General features: G+C 42.1%; 1 protein-coding gene across 1 annotated transcript in view; it reads left to right on the plus strand.

The window, feature by feature from the left end:
* The first annotated feature begins 8,567 nt into the window (after positions 1-8,567).
* The window catches only part of CISD2 (CDGSH iron sulfur domain 2), a 44,286-nt gene continuing 33,709 nt past the window's right edge, over positions 8,568-19,144 (plus strand). Inside the window, exon 1 of the mRNA XM_085636156.1 lies at positions 8,568-8,762. Within this exon, the coding sequence (XP_085492282.1) occupies positions 8,660-8,762 (103 nt within the window). The 5' untranslated portion in view covers positions 8,568-8,659. The remainder of the gene's footprint in view (positions 8,763-19,144) is intronic.

The raw sequence follows: 19,144 nt of genomic DNA on the forward strand, positions 1-19,144 counted from the left end.
AGTCCGTTGGTCATTAGAGAATTAGATCTCCTCCTTAATAATATCGGTAGGGATAAGTTCGTGGTAGTGGCGGGGGATTTTAATTGTACCTTTGAACCGCTCCAATGTGAGGGAGCGGATATATTTGCTGAAGAAGATGTGCAATGGAATATCCCTTCCCTCGAACTAAAACCGATTAAGCGAGGGACAGAGGCAGTACTTCAATGGATGGGCTTGTGTCTTGAGTGGGGGTTGAGAGCGGTTATTGGCCGATCACATTCTGATAAAGAAGGCCGGGCCACATTCGATAATGGCACCAGTACTAGTCGAATTGATTATATTTTAATCGGTTTAGAGTACTGGGTGCTATTGGAGGACATGTCAATAATGGCTTGACCTGAGAGCGACCGTAACCCGTTAGTGCTTGGTTTAAATCTAAAGGATTGCCTAAGGAGATCAAGTCCGACTGAGTGTGCAACCGCGGAGGCAATTTTAACAAACGATAGCAGAAGGCTAAAGTGGAGCAGGATAGTGGAGGATCCCTCAATATTAGATAGAATTTCATTGGAGGTCTCTTCCACCTTATCTGCCCTACAAGCACTGGCTGACCCGTCGGACCATCTATCGTATATAACTAGACAGCATGACAAGCTTTTTGGTGCTTTAAAAAGTCTTTTTACTACAAGTTTTAAACATATAAATTTAAGGGTCCCAAAATCAGGGAAAAAATGGTATAATAATTCCTGTAGACAGGCACATACTCATCTGATCAAAGCCCTAAAATCTAGAGATGTAACAGAAATTAGGATGGCTAGGCTCGCGTATAAAAAGGCACAAAGAGAGTCAAGGAGAGAATGGGATGATCTGCATTGGCTGGACTTGTATGAAGCCAGTAAGTTAAAGGACCAGACCAAGTTTTGGCAGATAGTCAAATGGGGTAATAATCAGGACTGTCAGATCCCGACGAATTTTGTCTCTCCTGAAGTGTGGGTAGAATATTTTGAGCACCAGTTCAGGAGTAGTGAACCAGAAACTGTGTGTGGTTTATCTGTTTTTCCTCTAAGTGAACCACTGTTCTGTCAACCTATAGTTTTTGAGAACACAGATGCAGAGTTTGCACTGGGTTTGATCAAAGCAGGTAAAGCCCCGGGTATAGACTGTATCCCGGCCGACTTATTTAAATTTGATTTAATGAATTGGGTCCCTTACATCACCTTTATGGCTAATGCCATTGCAAGTGGTGCACAAATTCCGGATTCATGGCGTGGGGCAGAAATTTTACCTATATTTAAGAAGGGGGAACGCTCGGCCCCGGAAAATTATCGACCTATAAGTCTAATAGACTCAATACAGAAAGTTGTAGCTAGGATGGTGTTGGTTAAAATCCTTGAATGGATGGAGATCGAGAATATATTATCTCCTATGCAGGCAGGGTTTAGACCTAGTGTCAGTACAATTGATCAGGTGTTCAGATTCCTTCTTATTTATTGGAAGGTGGTGACATTGGGCGGAGGAATTATTTACGCAGCATTTGTAGAGTTAAAGTCTGCATTCGATCTCGTACCAAGAGAAAAGTTATGGGCTGCCCTAAGAAACATGGGAATGCCGCCAGCACTACTGGATATAATAATAAGTTTACATGAGGCTAATTTCGCCCAGGTGAGATGGGGCAGGCAAGGACAGATAACAGAGAGGTTTCCAGTCACCCGCGGCGTTCGCCAGGGATGTGTCCTTGCACCGACACTGTTTCTGTTATTTATTAACAGGGTCGTGCAGTACTTTGTAGACACTCCTACTGATGCCCCTACTTTAGGTGGTACTAACTTTCCACTTCTCATCTTTGCGGAAGATACCCTCATCCTATCTAAGACTCAAAAGGGGCTTCAACTCGCCATAAATAAGTTTGAGGAGTTTTGTAAAGTCAACGACCTTCAAGTCAATGTCAGCAAAACAAAATTTATGGTGTTTACTAGAAATAAGCCACAGAAGGGTCATGTCAGGATGAATGACGTTGAACTAGAGCAGGTGGAAGTTATGACATATTTAGGGATTGTACTCGAAAACAAGTTAAGATGGAAACCACAGGTTGATGTCCTGTCTCTGAAATTTGCCCAACTATCTGGTGCTTTAATCAAGGAACAAAGAACCTCCATCACCAAAAGGATTGGCCCTGCGTTAAGAATTTATAATGCTAAGATAAGCTCAGCAATCCTATATGGTGCAGATCTTTGGGGCTCTTCAGACTTGTCTTCCCTGGTTAAAGTCCAAAATAAATTTTTACGTAATCTTATTGGCCTGCCCCAATCTAGTCCCTTGAAACCCCTGTTACTAGACCTGGGTTGCTACCCCATTGATGAAGTGGCACGTTTTAGATCCATTGCTCTGTGGAGAAGGATCTGGTCAACACTCGAACTCGCTATTTTTGCAAAGGAGATATTAGATGTTAGATCCATATTGGGATCTGCTAATATCCCCTGGTTTAGAAATGTGAGATCGATATTGGTAAATATGGGTTATGATCAGCTATGGTCGGATCCCGGCAATAGCATTTTTCCTTCAAAAAAGGATTTCAAAGAACAGTACTGGGCGTCCATACGTCATCAACATATAGTCCAGTCAGATCCTACTTCTCTTTCTGGTAGATTTCTGGAACACAAGGTTACTCCCTCTTTAGAGGAGTATTGGGATGCAATTACTAAGACCTGTGACAGAAAATTATACCATCAGTTTAGGGTGGGGTCACTTCCAGTGAAATCCTTTACAGCTACATGGCGTGGTCAGACGAATGAGTATTGCCCTTGGTGTAGGGACAAAAAAGAGTCCATAGGCCATGTGTTCTTTGTTTGTCCATCCTACTCAGCCCCTAGAAGAAAATGGCTTAAACCCATTTGTAAAAATATGAAAACTCGGGTGAGTCAGGAGGCACTATGGCTCTTAAGGACTAATACATCGACTCCAGTGGCCATAGCTGTTGTAAAATTTTTAGGTTGGACATGGATTATTAGAGCCAGACAACATTGTAATAGTGGCTAAATAGTCCTTGATATCAGTACATATTTCTATACGTCTTTTACTGACAATTTAATTACTTTTTAATTCTATTTTACTGTGTATTACATGTTTAATTCCGCTTATTAGTGATGATTTGTCCTAAATTAACTCTTTTATGTATTTAATCTATCTTTACAACTTTTTTTAACATTATGATTATTTTGACATCTGGAGTTTTTAGCCATGTGTGGAATGTTTTATTGCATGTCTTTTATGATGAAATAATATTGAAATAAAGACGTATGAAATTAAATGATAAATTAGGTTTGGTGCATGATTTTGAACACAAAATTATTTTAAAGAAGAATGCTGTTCCCATCATCCACAAAGTAAGGAATGTTCCACTATGCATCAGAAATCAATTAAAACAACATTTGGAGAATCTTTGCTCTGATAAAACCAATTAATTCATCTGAATGGATTTCTCCGATTGTCCTCGCGAAGAAAAAAGGTTCTAAGGACATCAGACTTTGCATTGACTTAAGATCTTTGAATAAGAACATTTTAGTTGATTGCTTTCCTTTGCCCAATATCCAAGAAATGTTACCTCAGTTGGGAGGTGCAAAAGTTTTTTCAAGTCTTGACTTAAAATCTGCTTACCATCAGGTGGAGCTTGCTGAAGATTCCCGCTCCCTCACAGCTTTTAACACCCCTTTTGGTGCTTTCAGATTTTTGCGAATGCCTTTCGGCCTGGCATCGGCCGCTTCTGGTTTTCAGAAACTAATGTATAAATTACTTGGGGATTGCAATAATGTTCTTGCTTATCAGGATGATATTCTTGTGTTTTACAAAAATACTGAGGAACCTCTAGAAAAGTTGTCTAATGTATAACAATTATTAGAGTCAAATGGTTTTACAGTTAAAAATGAAAAATGTAAATTTATGGTCAAGGATATTGACTATTTAGGTCATCATATTTCTGAATCTGGTATTAAACCCAAGTCTGACCTGGTCAAAGCCATTGTTGAAAGTCCTTCTCCGGAGAATATCTTTTCTGGGGGTATGTGAATACTATTCACGGTTCATTGATAGTTTTGCCCTTCAAACTGAACCTTTAAGGAAACTACTTAGGAAGGGTGAACAGTTTACTTAGGAGGAAACTGAATCTGCAGCATTCAGTAATTTAAGAAATCTTATTGTCAATGCTCCTGCTCTATACCCTTTCAGGCATGATTTACAATCCATTGTCACGTTGGATACTGGTGGAATTGGATTAGGTGCTGTTCTCACCCAATTAGTAGACGGTGTTGAGAATACAGTGAGTTTTGCCTCTAGATCTCTCTCTCAAACAGTACGCCATTACAGCACCATTGAAAGGGAGGCTCTAGACTGTGTGTGGGCTACTAAGCATTTTGAAACATTTATCTGGGGCAGAAGATTTGTTTTAGTTACTGACCATAATCTTCTTGTTTTCTTGTTATCCAGAAAAGATCATGAAAAGGTTAGTCCTAGATTGGTAAGACTACTTTCCAGGATGTTTGAATTCAATTTTTTAATCAAGCACATTCCGGGAGGAAAAAATGCTTGTGCCGATTTTTTATCTAGGTGTCCTGTACATGATGAGCATTACAATTCTTTTAACGATGATCCTGAATGTGTTGTTGGTTTGGTTGATGGCGTGGTTGCTTTAGATGGAGCAATCAGCAACTCAGAATGGTTGGATTGTGCAAAACGTGATGATTTACAGAATTTGATTAACAGACATATTATAAATGGTTGGCCTGATGAAAGGAACTTGGAGGAATGTTTGCGTCATTTTTACAAGGTAAAGGATGATCTCTCTATTGAAAATGATTGCATTATGAAGGGAAGTTTGCTAATTCCTCCTGGTATGCTTAAGTTAAGATTGATCAATTTTGCTCACCAAGGTCATCTTGGTATGACTGGCACTAAAAAACGTTTGCGTCTCTACTATTGGTGGCCAGGAATGGATGTAGAAGTGGAGAACTTTGTGGGACGTTGTGTTAGTTGTTCTGAGGCTGATAAATCATTGAAGGTTCGTAATACTCCCCTTCATCCTGTTGACTTTCCCAAGTGCACTTGGGAAAAATTGGGGATAGATTTTATTGGTCGAATGTACGATCTCAAATCCAACACGAGATTTGCTTTAGTCACGGTGGACTACTTCTCCAAATGGGTGGAATGTAAGTTTTTATCTGAACCTTCTACTACATCAGTAATCAAAATGCTTAATGATTTGTTTTGTAGAGAAGGGGTTCCTATGGATCTAGTTTCAGATAAGGGAGTTCAGTTAAAGTCTCATTCTATGAAACATTTTTAACCAACATGTAAATCAAGCATATGACTGTGGCCCTCTATAGTCCCCAGGGAAATGGTATGGTGGAGAGAGTGAACAGGATGCTAACATATACCATTCAGTTAGCTTCTGTTCAGGGTGAGTCTGTTCAAAAAGCTGTTCAGGAAAGGTTATGGAGTTACCACAATACTCCACACTCTGTGACTGGTATTCCTCCTTTTGTTCTTCTTAAAGGGCGTTTTGGTTCTTCTAAACTCAGTCCCAATTGGGTCTTGGAATAGACAAAATGTTCTAACAAGATACCTGATCTCAAACAGTTACGTGACTCTGTTGAAAAAGCACAATCTAAAATGAAACACGTCTATAATATTAACAAGAAAGTAAAAGATATACAACTTTCAGTTGGGGATTTCATCAAGGTTAAAAGACCGGTTGGAGTCAAAAGTCATAAGTCTAAGTTTTATCCTATGACACGTGCTGTTAAAGTTTCTAAACATGCAGTTTTGGTTGAAAATGGAAATTGGTGGAGTAAACGGAATGTGGTTTTAGTGAAAAACAATGTTTATGAAGGTTGTGTCTTTGAAACCCCTTGCACTTACTCTGGTTTTTCGTTACCAGATTTTTCTTCATCCAGTCATTCTATTGAATTGTCTTCTCAACACACTGGTAGTGGTGATGCAACAGTTTCTCAGGATATTATAAATGAAAGTTGTCTGTCCCAAATTCTGCACTTTCAAATTCTTGTTTCTTGCAAGATGGTTATAGTGTTATTGCTGATTCTAGTCCCTGTGGGGTAGCTGCTCTACCTAGGGTGAGCAAAAGAGGAATATGTGCTCCCTATTACCTTAAGGATTACATTCAATAATTTTCTATTTCTTTTGTTAGTTAAGTTTTATTTTGAGTTTTATTTAGTCACATGATTTGTATTATTTATTTTATTGTGTTAAGGGGGAAGATGTGTTGTATTCCATTTCCATAGTTACTTGAGGTGTCATTGGAATGTACAGGGGGATTCTAGCTGATCATTCGAGGTCCGGCAGTTATGCGGAGATCTCAGAAGTAGGCTGGTCTGTTGCGACTGTGCTGTGTACTTTTGGAGAATAAAGAAGACAGTTATTCTCTCTATGCCTTTGTGGATTCATTGAAGAACCTATCTTACAAAGTGTCATACATTCCATGGAGGTTATGTCTGGTTTCCCATGCGAACAAGGGTTTTAAATGCATCAAAACACTGTAAAAAGTTTTTTTTTAATAAAAGGAATTGTGTTGCCTTTTAGGTCTTTTTTCTTTGAGAGTAATCATAAAATTGCTGGAGAGGGCAGGGATTTACATTGAAGTAGAAATGTTAAATTTAAAATGCTGCTGAGCTAAGATTTTCAACAACGGGAATGCTAAAAAGTTGTACCGCCTTATGAATGCCCCCACACCCCTGTCCATTTGGTTTTGCCGTCACCTCTCAACTCCCACTGTGCAAGATCAAAGGGAAAACCAAACACCCTGCTGCCACACCCCTGTTGGAAGACTTACAGAGTAGCACAAGGTTGCTGTATTCTGGTGACAACAGCTTCTGTTCTGGCTCTCTTGTGCGAGCTCAGCCCAGAATTTCACGTTGAATCAGTGTGGGATGTTTGAAAAGTGCTGCCGAGGTACGAGACACCACTTATGTCAAGGCCTAGCCCCTCTGAGATAAGAGTACCGGTACTCTCCTTGTCTGAGGAGAAGTTACAGTACTCAAGGTGAGAAAATTAAAAAGTGCAGGTACTCAGTCACAGTGAGTATCGGCCCATTTAAAGCACTAACTGCCATAAGACCTATTTATAAGAAGGTAGCAGAGTAGTTTGTTTGCGTGCTGTGGAGAGTAGCTCATAAACTGGAGGTGTCAGGTTCAAAATCTGGTAAGAATACTCTGTCATTTATCCATCAGAGATGTATTAACAAAACCACTATTACTACAATTGTAATTCCTTCTATAAGAACAAGAAGCGGGTGGGTGTGTTTTGGAGCTAGGGAGGAGTGGGGAGAGAGGCATGGACAAATAAACAAATAGCTGTGAAACAGCCTTGCATATTCCTTATACAACTCTCTCCCTCCATCTTAGCTTTTCAGTCATGCATACTAAGTGTTGAGAGCCATTTAAATGCAGGTTGTAAACCAGCACCGCACAAAAGGGAGGTAATGGCAGTTTCTAGACCATTATATTGCAGCAAGGAATAATTTCTATAAGATTTATCATTAAACGTAGAGAAATATTGTGTTCTAGTCGTGATTACCCGTCTCTCTTAAGGGGCTGAAATGTCATGCATAAACACCTTAAAAATATAGAAATGTAACAAATATTTAATCTGAAAACTTGGCAGCTATTGCTATGCATGCATATTGTGGTTATGTTTAAAATATACATGCAGGCTCATCATTTTTCACAGGTATATATATTTCTTATATCCTTATACAATGTATAAACGCGTACATAGAAACATCTTACATGGAGGTCCTCCTTATTTCCCTTTCTACTTTAAGATTCTTTGTGAGCGATTGCACTGACGTTACTCCAAATCAACATACAAAAAGAATATTTTTGAAAGTAATGTAATACATCAAAACTGCAGTTACTTTCACTTCAAAAATACAAGTTTGTCAAACGGACCTACACATCACCCTGCACGAGATCGCTTCCTAACCTAACATGTTTGCATATTTCCTTTTATAGCGTTCTTCCTTTAAGATGTGGAAAGAAAAGTGCACACACCCTTCTACGTTTTGATGAAACATTTATGGTTATTTGAAAAGCAGACAACCTGCCGGAGGGCAAGTTTAATTTAAAAAAAAAAAAAAAAAAAACATAGTAAAAGGTATAGATTTGGAACCACGGCTTGTTCTTGTCCATAGCAACAAGGAAAGATAGAAGCCATTTTGAAATATTGACACAGGCTTAAATTCAATTGAAGGTGAGTATCAAAAGGAAAGTGAAAAGGAGACTGCATAGTAATAGAGTAGTTTACATTTTATTGTCATTTCACAATAGTATGCGTGCCCATCAGTCGCACTAAAATTACAAAACAAGTTTCAAAAGTATATCCCGAGATGTGTTTGCAGTATTTCCAAATACTAAATATATTCGTGGTCGTAACATTAAACGTACCGAGGAAAATATATTGACCAAAAAATTCGTAGCAGCATATTTTATAAAACCAGGATTCATGAAAAAGTAATGGCCACGGCGTTTACGTAAGATCACAAAACACTGTAGTTTGAGTGCGGTATACTGCTTGTCTGTTGTCTATGTTGCTTGCCAGTCTGCTGCTAGTAGGAAGCGGCGATAGCTGAGCTCTGCTGTGGCTGTACGGTCAGGTGGTGTATATTTCTTCTAGGGAGATGGTGCTGGAAAGCCTCGCTCGCATCATCAAGGTGCAGCTGCCTGCGTATCTGAAGCGGCTGCCCGTCCCCGAGAGCATCACCGGATTCGCCAGTCTGACAGGTAGATAAGCTCCGGGGTAGTCTGGGGGCGGAGTGTTCCCGCCAATCAAGCAAGAGAGTGGATGAAGAAGACAAGGTTGTCTGTGGGTTGTTGGTCGGCTTTCTCACCTCGCGGTACTTGGTGCACGTTTCCAAAAACGAGACCTTTATAGAAATTTGGAAAGTCGGCAACAAAAAACAGCGAGCACAAAAAATGTATAAAATATAGTTTTAACCACTTGGCACAAGCCCTAAACAAGCATTCGTAAATGCATTAGGTTTCGCGTATGTGATTAATAATGAGCTGTTTATTGTTGTAAGTTGTAGCTTCCTGAGTAGTGGCACAATATCAGTTACAGAAAGTCAGTTAAAGTGTTATGACTTGTTTATGTACACAAAGGCAATATATTTTTTAACAAGTGGTATAGTGCTGGTAACCAATAGCAACATTTTGAATGAAATAGGGAAATGGAATTAATTGATGTAATGGCAATATTATGTGTTTAGAGGAGTTCTGGCAACTTTTGGACCTGATGCTGCTGCATCATTCAAATCATGACCTTGTTGTCTGCAAGGTAACTGCACTTGTGACTGCCTATTTAGTAGTAAAATATAGCAATATTAGGTGTTTAGTTGGGTGCCTAGAGCTTTTGACCCTGGTGCTACTACACCTGCTGCACCATTCAAATCATGACCCTGTTATCTGCAAGGTAACTGCACTTGTGGTGCCGGTTTAGAATAATATATAATAACTATAGCAATATTAGGAGTTTAGTGGGTTGCCTGGAGCTTTTGGTCCGGGTGGCGCTGCACTATTGAAATCCTGACCCTAACGCTTGCTAGATAAATGTACGTGTCGCTGTCTTGTTTAGTAGTAACGTTTAGCAATATTAGGTGTCTAGTGGAGTTCTGATACCTTTTGGGCCTGGTGCCTGTGCACCTGCCGCAGCATTCAAATAATGACCCTGTTGCCAGCAAGATAACGGCACTTGTGAATGCCTGTTCAGGTTTAAATTTTAGCAATAATCTGGTTTAATGGGGTCCCTAGAACTTTTGGCCCCGGTGCCACTGCACCTGCTGCACCATTTATATCAAGTCCCTTTTAACTGGAAGGTAACTCTAATTGTGACTGCCTGTTTAGTAGTCAAATATAGCAATATTATGTGCTTACAGGAGTTCTGACAACTTTTGGGCCCGGTGCTACTGCACTTGCTGCACCTTTCAAATCATGACCCTGTTGTCTGCAAGGTAACTGCACTTGTGGCTGCCTGTTTATTAAAATATAGCATAGCTGTTGCATATTAACTTTATTTTTAACATGCAATGCTTATTACAACATTTAGACTTTTATCATAATGACCAGACATATTAAGTTGAAAAAATCAATCCGATAAGGCCTACAAAGTGCAAAGAAAGGTACAGAGGCATGAATAGGACATGTAACACATGTTCCAAGGCTAAAGCATGTGCTTTACATAGCTGAGTAATAACAAACAAGCATTCCAGCATACTGTTAGAAGCTATCTGCCTTTTGTGTGGAAAGAGATCTTATCCTGATAGTGAACAGGCTTAAACTGTGTGAACAGCTTTAGTAGAAGTATTGTAAATGTGTGCAGCCAGGGTAAACTAACCAAAAAAAACAAGTTCCACACAAAAGTGAATGAACACAGTAATTCGGCTCTGAGAACTTATAAAAGCCCACTTTGAACATACATTAAATACAAGAGATTTCACAGGCACAGCGCAATCAACGTGCAGGCGAAGCCTAAAAAAATACATTTGGGGGGGGGAGGGGGCATTACTAAGTAAGGCAGTATGCAAGTGATATCATGGTGCATCACATCGTGACATCACAGCACAAGATATCGTTCGCCGCATCACAGGAAGTGCCATCACAACCCATGACCTCACAAGAAGTGACACCAGGTCTTAAAACCTCACACATATGTTTAGCAGGTGTACCATGAGTACATTTGAGTGCTTTACAATATTTAACAAATGAGATTTCACTCAGGGTTGTGCCAAAAAGTGATGCAACCCTGATCAAAATCTGGGCCTCAACTTGTACATTCATTATTTAAAACCCTGCCACAAAGAAATTAGCCACAAGGAGAAATGTGGCACAAAATCTGTTATACTAAATTTGTAGCAAATTCTGCATTTTAAAATATCTTATGGGGTTAAGGAACCTGCTGCAGAGATCTGTGTGTGCTCAGCAAATCTTAGCGAATAATAATAATGTTAAGATAACTATTTGCTGGAGAGATCTGTGTTTTTGTCTAGTCCCAGTTTTCAATTTAAGTAGCATTGAGGGTTAATATTTCTCTTTCAAAGCGCATTATGTAACAGGCAGATGACAGATTTTTATTTTATGTAAATAGATAAGTCGGTTACTGCTTTTAATAATGAGATTCCTTTTGTTACTTGCAGGTCATAATTTGTAATCCTTCTAATATTGCACAGTAAGCTATCAAGGACATGTGGCTCCTACACCTTGTAACCCTCACTGTCTTATGTAACACATCCTGTACATTGATTTAAACACACATGATTTATTCTGTAAGAAAAAAAAGTCTGAGCACTCAATCAGTACATTTACAACAATGTCCAACCAGGGTAACTAGACTAAGTTCACTTTTAATCAACATATGATTGATTGTCAATGTGTATGTGTGAGAAAGTGGGTTTCTGTTGCAGTAAACCCCCCACCTTTTTTTTTGTTGCCAGACTACTGATGCGCTTTGACTTGATGTGCTCTGGGGCCCTGCCAATCAGGACCCCAGGGCCTGTGTTCTTTCCCCAAAACAAAACCCAATTGGCATCTCTGGCCACATGTCAGCCCCTGGTAAATGGTACTATAAGTACCCAGGGCACTGTGACCAGAGAAGGCCCCTAAGGACTTCAGCACGTATTGTGCCACCATTAGAGGCCCTGTACCCTGACATACACACACTGCCTTTGCAGGCTGAGTGTCTGGGTGCGGAACAAAACAAAGAGTCGACATGGTACACATCCCTGTGTGCCATGCCCACAAACCACTGCCCTGGCATACATCAGTCACCCCTCTAGCTCGGTGCCCTATGCCAGTGGTAAGGGTACAGGTGCATGAGCCCTGTACCCGTACAGTGCCCAGGTCCATTCCTGGGCCCTGTAAGTGCAGTGCTGCCATTAAGAGTATATGGTGCTGGGAGGTTGTCATTACGAACCCCACAGCACCATAATGGCTACACTGAAAACTGGGAGGTTTGGTATCAAACTTCTCAGCACATTAAATCCCACACTGGCATCAGTGTGGGTTTAATGTAAAATGCACCACACAGGGCATCTTAGAGATGCCCCCTAAAAAACGACCAACTCCCAGTGACCTGACTGAGTGGCTGCGCAGGCTGCCACCACCAGACATGTTTCTGGACCCCTGGGTCGAGAGCTTGCTGCTCTCAGGGGCTTGAAACAATGCACATCCTGGGAAGAGGTGCCAAGCCTCCTCCCCCAGGATGGGCGGGGTTCACGAACGATAAGCTTCAAAGGCATGCCGCCTTTGTGAGCCTCTCCAGACCATTTACTGCTTTCAGCAACTGGTCCCCACTGGTTCTACCCCCCCACTTTCGGCGGGAGAACCGGCAGGAAAAACAAGTGAGGAAGAGAGGTGTGCCCACCTCTGCCAACTCCACCCCTAAGATGGGGGAGGCGAGGTGAAGCACAACCTCGTGTCCCCGCCATCTTGAGGATAGGGGGACCTAGCCAGTCAGGGTCAGGCTCCTGCACCCCTCCCACTGGAGAGTCGCAGAATAGGGGGTGTACCCACCCCAGGGAAGGGACCCATTGGTCCCTGCCCTTTACCTACCTGTAACGCCCTTAAATGTAGTATTTACGGGCACCCTGATCCCTCCTTCCTTAGATCCAGCAACCACAAGAAAAGAAGGACGAAAAGCCGTGCAGAGCTAACAAGAGGACGACGCCCTCTGACTTGGCCCCAGCCCTACAGGCCTGTCTCCCCGTGAACCTGCTCCTGCGAAGCCCCGGCGTGTCCAGCGGCCAGCAACCTCAAAAACCCCGGAGGACCTGCCTGCCTCCACTCTCCAAGCTGTTTCTCCCGAGAACACCTGACATGTTTAAACTGCAGCTTCTGGTGCCAACCAGGAACCGCGAATCCAGCACACTCTGCACCCGCCGAGCCCGGCCCGTGTTTGAGTGAACAAACACCACAAGGATGTCCCCCTGGTGATCCTGACCCGAGATCCGGCAACCCCTGACCTGCCTCAAGCCTCCAGATGACGCCTGCAGCCTCAATCCAGAGGAACCGCGACCAGAGCGGGTAAGAAAATCCGACGTCCAAAGGCACCCCTGCACCCGATGCTCCACGGCCTTGTGTGCCCAACCCAGAGGTGCCTAACCATCCCTCTACATCCCAACTTACCCCTCGAAGTGGTGGTCACTCCTGGAAGATCCTCGTCCCCGAGCCTGCAGTGTTTCTTTGTCCCAGAGAATCTCCATTGAAATCAACAAGGCACCCGACCTCAAAACAGCACCCTGCACCTGGCTGCCCTAGCGCCACTGAGGGTGCCCCTTTGGTGCTAACTTGGTCCCCAACTTGCCCCGAGCTTAACCCTAGGAGCTTTGCTCCCACAACCCAGTGGCCTGCTTGCCAGCTGCCAACAACCGGACCCCCTCCCTATCCTCCTAACATTGGGCCTCAACACTCTGCACCCGGCTGCCCTAGTGCCACTGGGGGTGCAACAACAGTGCATCACTGACCCTAGGAGACCCCTGAGTCTAACCCCAGAACCCTAACTCAAAAGACCGATTACTTACCTCGAGACTGATAACTCACTTTTCTTTATAGGATAACATTGACACTTTTCCTCCCAAAAAGTTTCTGTGTTGACTTTTGAAAACTAAGAATATTCCTTAAAAGTTGCTATAACCTATCCAAATTTTCTCAACTGTTTGCAGGAAAGGTCCCAGTGCTGAACCCAGGTGTCCAGCACTGAGTAAGAAAAGTAACTAAAAAGTAACTTACCTGTGAATTGAATTTCCTTCCATAGGACAACATTGGGGGTTCTTTGTGAAAAAAGTTTTCAAGTGTACAAGAATATTCTTTAAAAATCGTACAAACTGCAAACACGTAATTGCTTACCTGTTTTAAGTAGATGTCTCAGTGCTGAATCTAGGAGTCCAGCACTGGATTACAAAAGTAACGCAAAAGTAACTTACCTGCTAAGTGAATTTCCTCCCATAGGATAACATTGGTGATTCAATGTGAAAAAGTTTCTAAGTGTCAACTTTTGAAATACAATAATATTCCTTAAAAATCGTACCTTTAACCAAAACGCATTTACTCACCTGTTTTCAGGAAATGTCCTAGGGCTGAATCTAGGATCCAGTCCTGTGTTAGCAAAAGTAATCTGAAAAGTAATTAACTGCATTTTTCTTAAAAAGACAATTCATTTGAAGGTACTGTACCAGCAATGTGTTGCAAACTGTTTACTAAAAACTGTAACCAAAACCAGTACAAGTCATACCGCAATTTTGAACTGTGTTCATACAAGTAATTTACTACTGCAAAGTATTTATATGCTTACCTGTACCAGGCTTGCTTGGTTCTAGAAATAAAACAACAGTATATTTTTTATACAAAACAATTGGCCTATATTTCAGTTCTTGAGTGTGTGAGACCATTTGCTGACTGTGTACATCAAATGCTTTACGCTGTCCTCTGATACTGCCTTACTGCTCAACCAAGCTACAATTTTAGAGAGTAAGGTTCTATCTAACTTTAACCTCTGGAGTCCCTTGGACTCTATACACACTGTACCTCACTTTGGTGCAGTATATATAGAGCCAGTTTCTTACAGTATGTGTGATGTAAATTTAATAGGGTGAAGGAATCGCAGTTTTCAAGGTTCAACAATGTCTTTCATTGGGTCGCGGAATCCCTGTATGTGCCCCTCAGCGTTCAATGTGAGTTTGACGCAGCTTCATGTTGAACTCGGGGGGGGGACACAAATGGTGGTTCCGCGACCCAATGGAAGCATTCTTGTCGAACCTTGAAAATTGTGATTCCATCACCCTAGTACATTTCTGGCTTGCAACCATTTATATTTGGTCGCCAGATGGCCGTATCTTTGTGGAATAATTAGCTACAAGAAACAATCTTACCATCATTGAAACCGCAAATTGTGGTGACATTAGATTGCATGACTTCAATAACCTTGACAGTCCTAGTTACAAATCTTCTCCCCTTGGGCCTCAGAGAGGGGCCATCCGTCATCTTGAAATACCCATAGTCCTGAAGATGGTCTCAATAGTATGTAGCGACAGAGACCAAAACGTCGATGTACTGTCCAACTTCCTTAAGACTTATTGTTAAACGTGTTACTTAGAGCCTAGTACTGCGTGCTGGACAGGCCCAAGTCCTGTATATAGGAATTGTATATCTGACGCATTGTCACATTAAAGTTGTATGCAATTTAGCAATAACCACAGTAAATGTACTATGAGACAACAAACTGACCAGGCATTGTTCTACCTAAAGGAGTCAGTAGTTTGGGAAGAAATGCTGGTTCTGGTCTTAAAATCAGTTTGGCTTCTAAAATTGCCGAAAAAGAGATAATCAATTCACAATGTTCCCCTATTCTTAAAGCCAAGTTCACAGCCACCAGAAATGCCAACTTATTTGTAAGAAGCTTGATAATTGTTTTCTCAAACTAGTCCCCCTCAAAAGCTTGATAGACTAATGGGAGATCCAATGAAGGAGTCCATACCCTCTTATGAGATCGAGCCAAAGAGAAACTCTTCAGTAAGTGAAAAGCCAGGGTGCTCAGAATGCTCTTAATGCTCTTCACTGTGACTAAAGTGTTGTAACAGAAAGATTATTCCAAACCCTTCCCACATAAATTGCAAAATAATAGAAGAATCATAATTCAATGAAGACAGATTTTTTATATCCCCATTTTTGAAAATTTACCCAGTGCCTGAAATAGTACTTCAATGTGGAGGGTTTCCTGGTGTTTTGGAACACCTTCACTAGATGTGGTGGAAGGCCTTTCTATTGCATCCCTTCCCTTTCAGCCTCCAACCCAAAAGCAACACGTTTTTGGAGGTAGAGTGAGAGGAGATTGCTCTGATGAATGGATGGGTTTAGAGGAAGATACCAGGGAGGTTCGAGTTCTAGGGATTGAAGGCGAGGACATCACGATCTCCTAGGCCAATGATGTAATCTGCCTTCTTGTTGTTTTTTACCCTAATATATTTGTTCTTCAGGAACGGATGCCTTTCTGCCGAAAAGCTCAACTGCTTGGTTATCAAACCCAGGGCTCTGTTGAAGGTCCCTCCCTGATGATTCTCAAATGAGGCTACCACCACTTTATCCAATGTTCCTAGGGAAGTTTTCCCTTGAAAGAAATCCTGGAAGACTGCCGTCGGCACTCCAAATGGATGAATGCAGGCTCTCCGGAAGAGTCTGTTCCCCTTGAGTAAAATAATCTACCAGTGTGCCGCTTGGTGCATCCAAAAGAATTTGCATCTGTTGTCCCTATGCAAGTGGCCCCTGGATGAAGAGGAAGTGCCTTCTCCAAATTGCCCACTTCCAGCCACCATTAGAGGGACTGCTTTATTTGATCTGGTAGAGGAATCGGAGTCTCTGACTTCTGGGACACTGAATACCCAAACTTGTGCAGGTGAAGGACCAGTGGGTACATGTGCAGAAAGGCCCATGAAACCATGGAAAGGCATGACCCCATATGGCCCTGCAACACCAACATTATTCTTGCTAGAGCTTGAGACATTGTGTTTAAGACCAGGTGTTGAATAGCTGACATCCTCTAATCTGGAAGAAATACCATGTCTAGGTCTCACCTGAACAGTGGTCTGATGAACGCAATGCTTTTGAGGGTTCAATCTAGTACCTTTTGAGTTTATAAGAAACCCATGATGGCACAGACATTCCTGTATCACTTCCAGGCCTTTATTGCTGGACAACTTTGATTGAGTGCGAAGCAGCCAGTTGTCCAAATACTGATAAATGCTCCACCATTGAAAACGAATCACTGTCACCAACGGAGACTTGCGGTGCACACTTGAGTCCAAGTGGAAGGTCTCCAAATTGCAAGTATTTCTCTTAGACACAAAACCTCATGGGCTTTTGATGCCCCTGGGCGATGGCAATATGGAAGTAGGCTTCCTTTTAGAACACTGTCACCAAGTAGTTTTCTGCTTGTACCTGGGGCATAATCTTCTGATGCCTTTCGATTCTGATTGATTTCTTCCTCACCCACTGCTTCAGAAACTTCTATTATCATTTTGAGTCGCCCCACTATGTTGGGGGCCAAAAAGAGGATGGAATAAATTCCCCTTCTATTTTCCTTTCCTGGGACTGAAATTACCACATTCTTAGTTTGTAGATCTTGATTGGATTTCATAAATGCCATTCTCTTCAATGCATTCTTTAGCCATCGTACCATGCCGAGGCCTGACTCTGGAGGAGTAGATAGAATTCGTATTTAATGATCCTCCTGCAACACTCATGCGTTCGAAGTAGACTGCTACCAGTTTTTCAGAAAATATTGAATTCGTCCTCCTACTGACAGATTTGGGAGATTCTCTGCTTAGCTAGGTGTAAGACTATTCTGATGGTGACATTTGCTGCTATGTCTGTTTTATTTTACCAAAGTTCTTTCCTTGCTTCTGGTTTTGATTAAATTATTTTGTCTTCTTGAAGTCAGAAAGGGAAATTTGCCTATTGAAGACTGTTGTTGCGTGAACAAGGAGTAATGTTTCTCTCTTCGAAAAAACAGCAAAGCCTCTCTTCAGGTTTAGCTACGAATTGCTTAATCCCATCAAAAGGCATGCAAGGGTTGCTGAATTCTGTGATGCTTCAATTTGCCAGGTCATTAGTTTCTACATGCTAAAACAGGAACACTCTCTCCCAGAATCATTGCACTGACAAAATCGAATGGAAAATTACATAGAAATTGTATCTTTTTCTTCTTTCCTTCAAGAATTGAAGAGTATTCCGATCCTCCACCTGTTGCTTTAAACCGAATTTGAAGACCTTGATCAGTGATTCGGTTGTAAAGGCTCTTTAGATATAGGCCCTTAAGGCTAAATGAGACCATGGATGGGTTTATTTTTCCAGAGTAGAGACAACATTCTTATCTGATGATACTTTCATGGCAACCTCGTCAGTGGTCGACGTCCTACCACCCAACTATCTGACAAAAGAAATCTACTGTGACAGTGTCTGAAAGTTTTTTATTCATCTCTTCCAAAGGATACAACTTGGTTATGACTCTAAAAATGGAAATTCTGCCTGGGTCCTTGCTCTCCCTTTCTGCCACATACATCACATTGTGGTGTGTTTGAAAAATCACCGGAGAAGTCACCTGGACCTTTTTAGGTCTCGCCTAGCGTTGCTGCGCACATGCGTAGCTCGCTTGGCGTGATTTATTGCTAATGAGGAGTTTTAGAAAAGGGCTTGAAGCCCCGCCCCTTATTTCCATTGGCTGGCGTCACCGTTTATGCTAAATGGTGGGCTGCCATTGTAAATAAGCTTTCTGGTATGCCTCCTTTTCGCTTTTTTGTCCGGCCCACCAGGACTGGTTCGCCTGCTTCAAGGCTGTTGTGAATACTTTTCTTATCTGCTTGTTTATTTAACAAGCAGATAAGAAAAGTCTTCACGACAGCTGTGAAGCATGTGAGCCAGTGTTCCGGGCTTCCTGCAACCACGCTACCTTCACGCGTGGAGCATGCACCAGTCGGCTCTGTGGTTGGTTGGCGGCAGGCAGGCACAGAGCTCAGAGGCGCAAGGCGTCACGGGGAGGACAGGGGTATTCCGGCAGACTGTGGGGCTAGTATCTCTGAATACAGGAATGTCTTTACCTTTGAGCGTGTGTTATTGCTTCTAGTTAATCTCCCCGTGCCTAACAAAATCAATGTTCCGTCTGTAACGCCACTGGTGCTCATGTAAAGCGCTCAGATACTTTCGGTCGAGTCCACGCTATATAAAAAAAACTCAGATTGTTTTTAATAAACACCGTTACATTATTACTTATTTGCATCGGCCCCAGTCTCATTTGGAAATTTTGAATGTAGAATTCACTGGTAAAGTCTCACGGAATCAAGCACACGCTCTCCGCACCCTCCCTCTGCATTGGGAGCTCGGAGAGCGAAGCTCGTGCAACTGTGAGAATCGCCAAGAGGGCAGCCTTTTGGCGCTTTGCTGACTGCACACCAAGCGGGGAACAATGGGGCAGGTTTTTAACACTGTGCTTCTTACTGCGCATTCCACTGGAAAATGTTTTAATGAGATCTTGTAAAAACACCAGATGCCCAGCACAGCTTCGTAGGGCTGGCCTTTGGGCGCTAACACGCGCCGCCATTTTTAAAGCCCCTGTCCTGGTGTTT

The sequence above is a fragment of the Triturus cristatus genome, chromosome 2_1 (genome assembly GCF_964204655.1).
Source record: "Triturus cristatus chromosome 2_1, aTriCri1.1, whole genome shotgun sequence".
Taxonomy (NCBI): domain Eukaryota; kingdom Metazoa; phylum Chordata; class Amphibia; order Caudata; family Salamandridae; genus Triturus; species Triturus cristatus.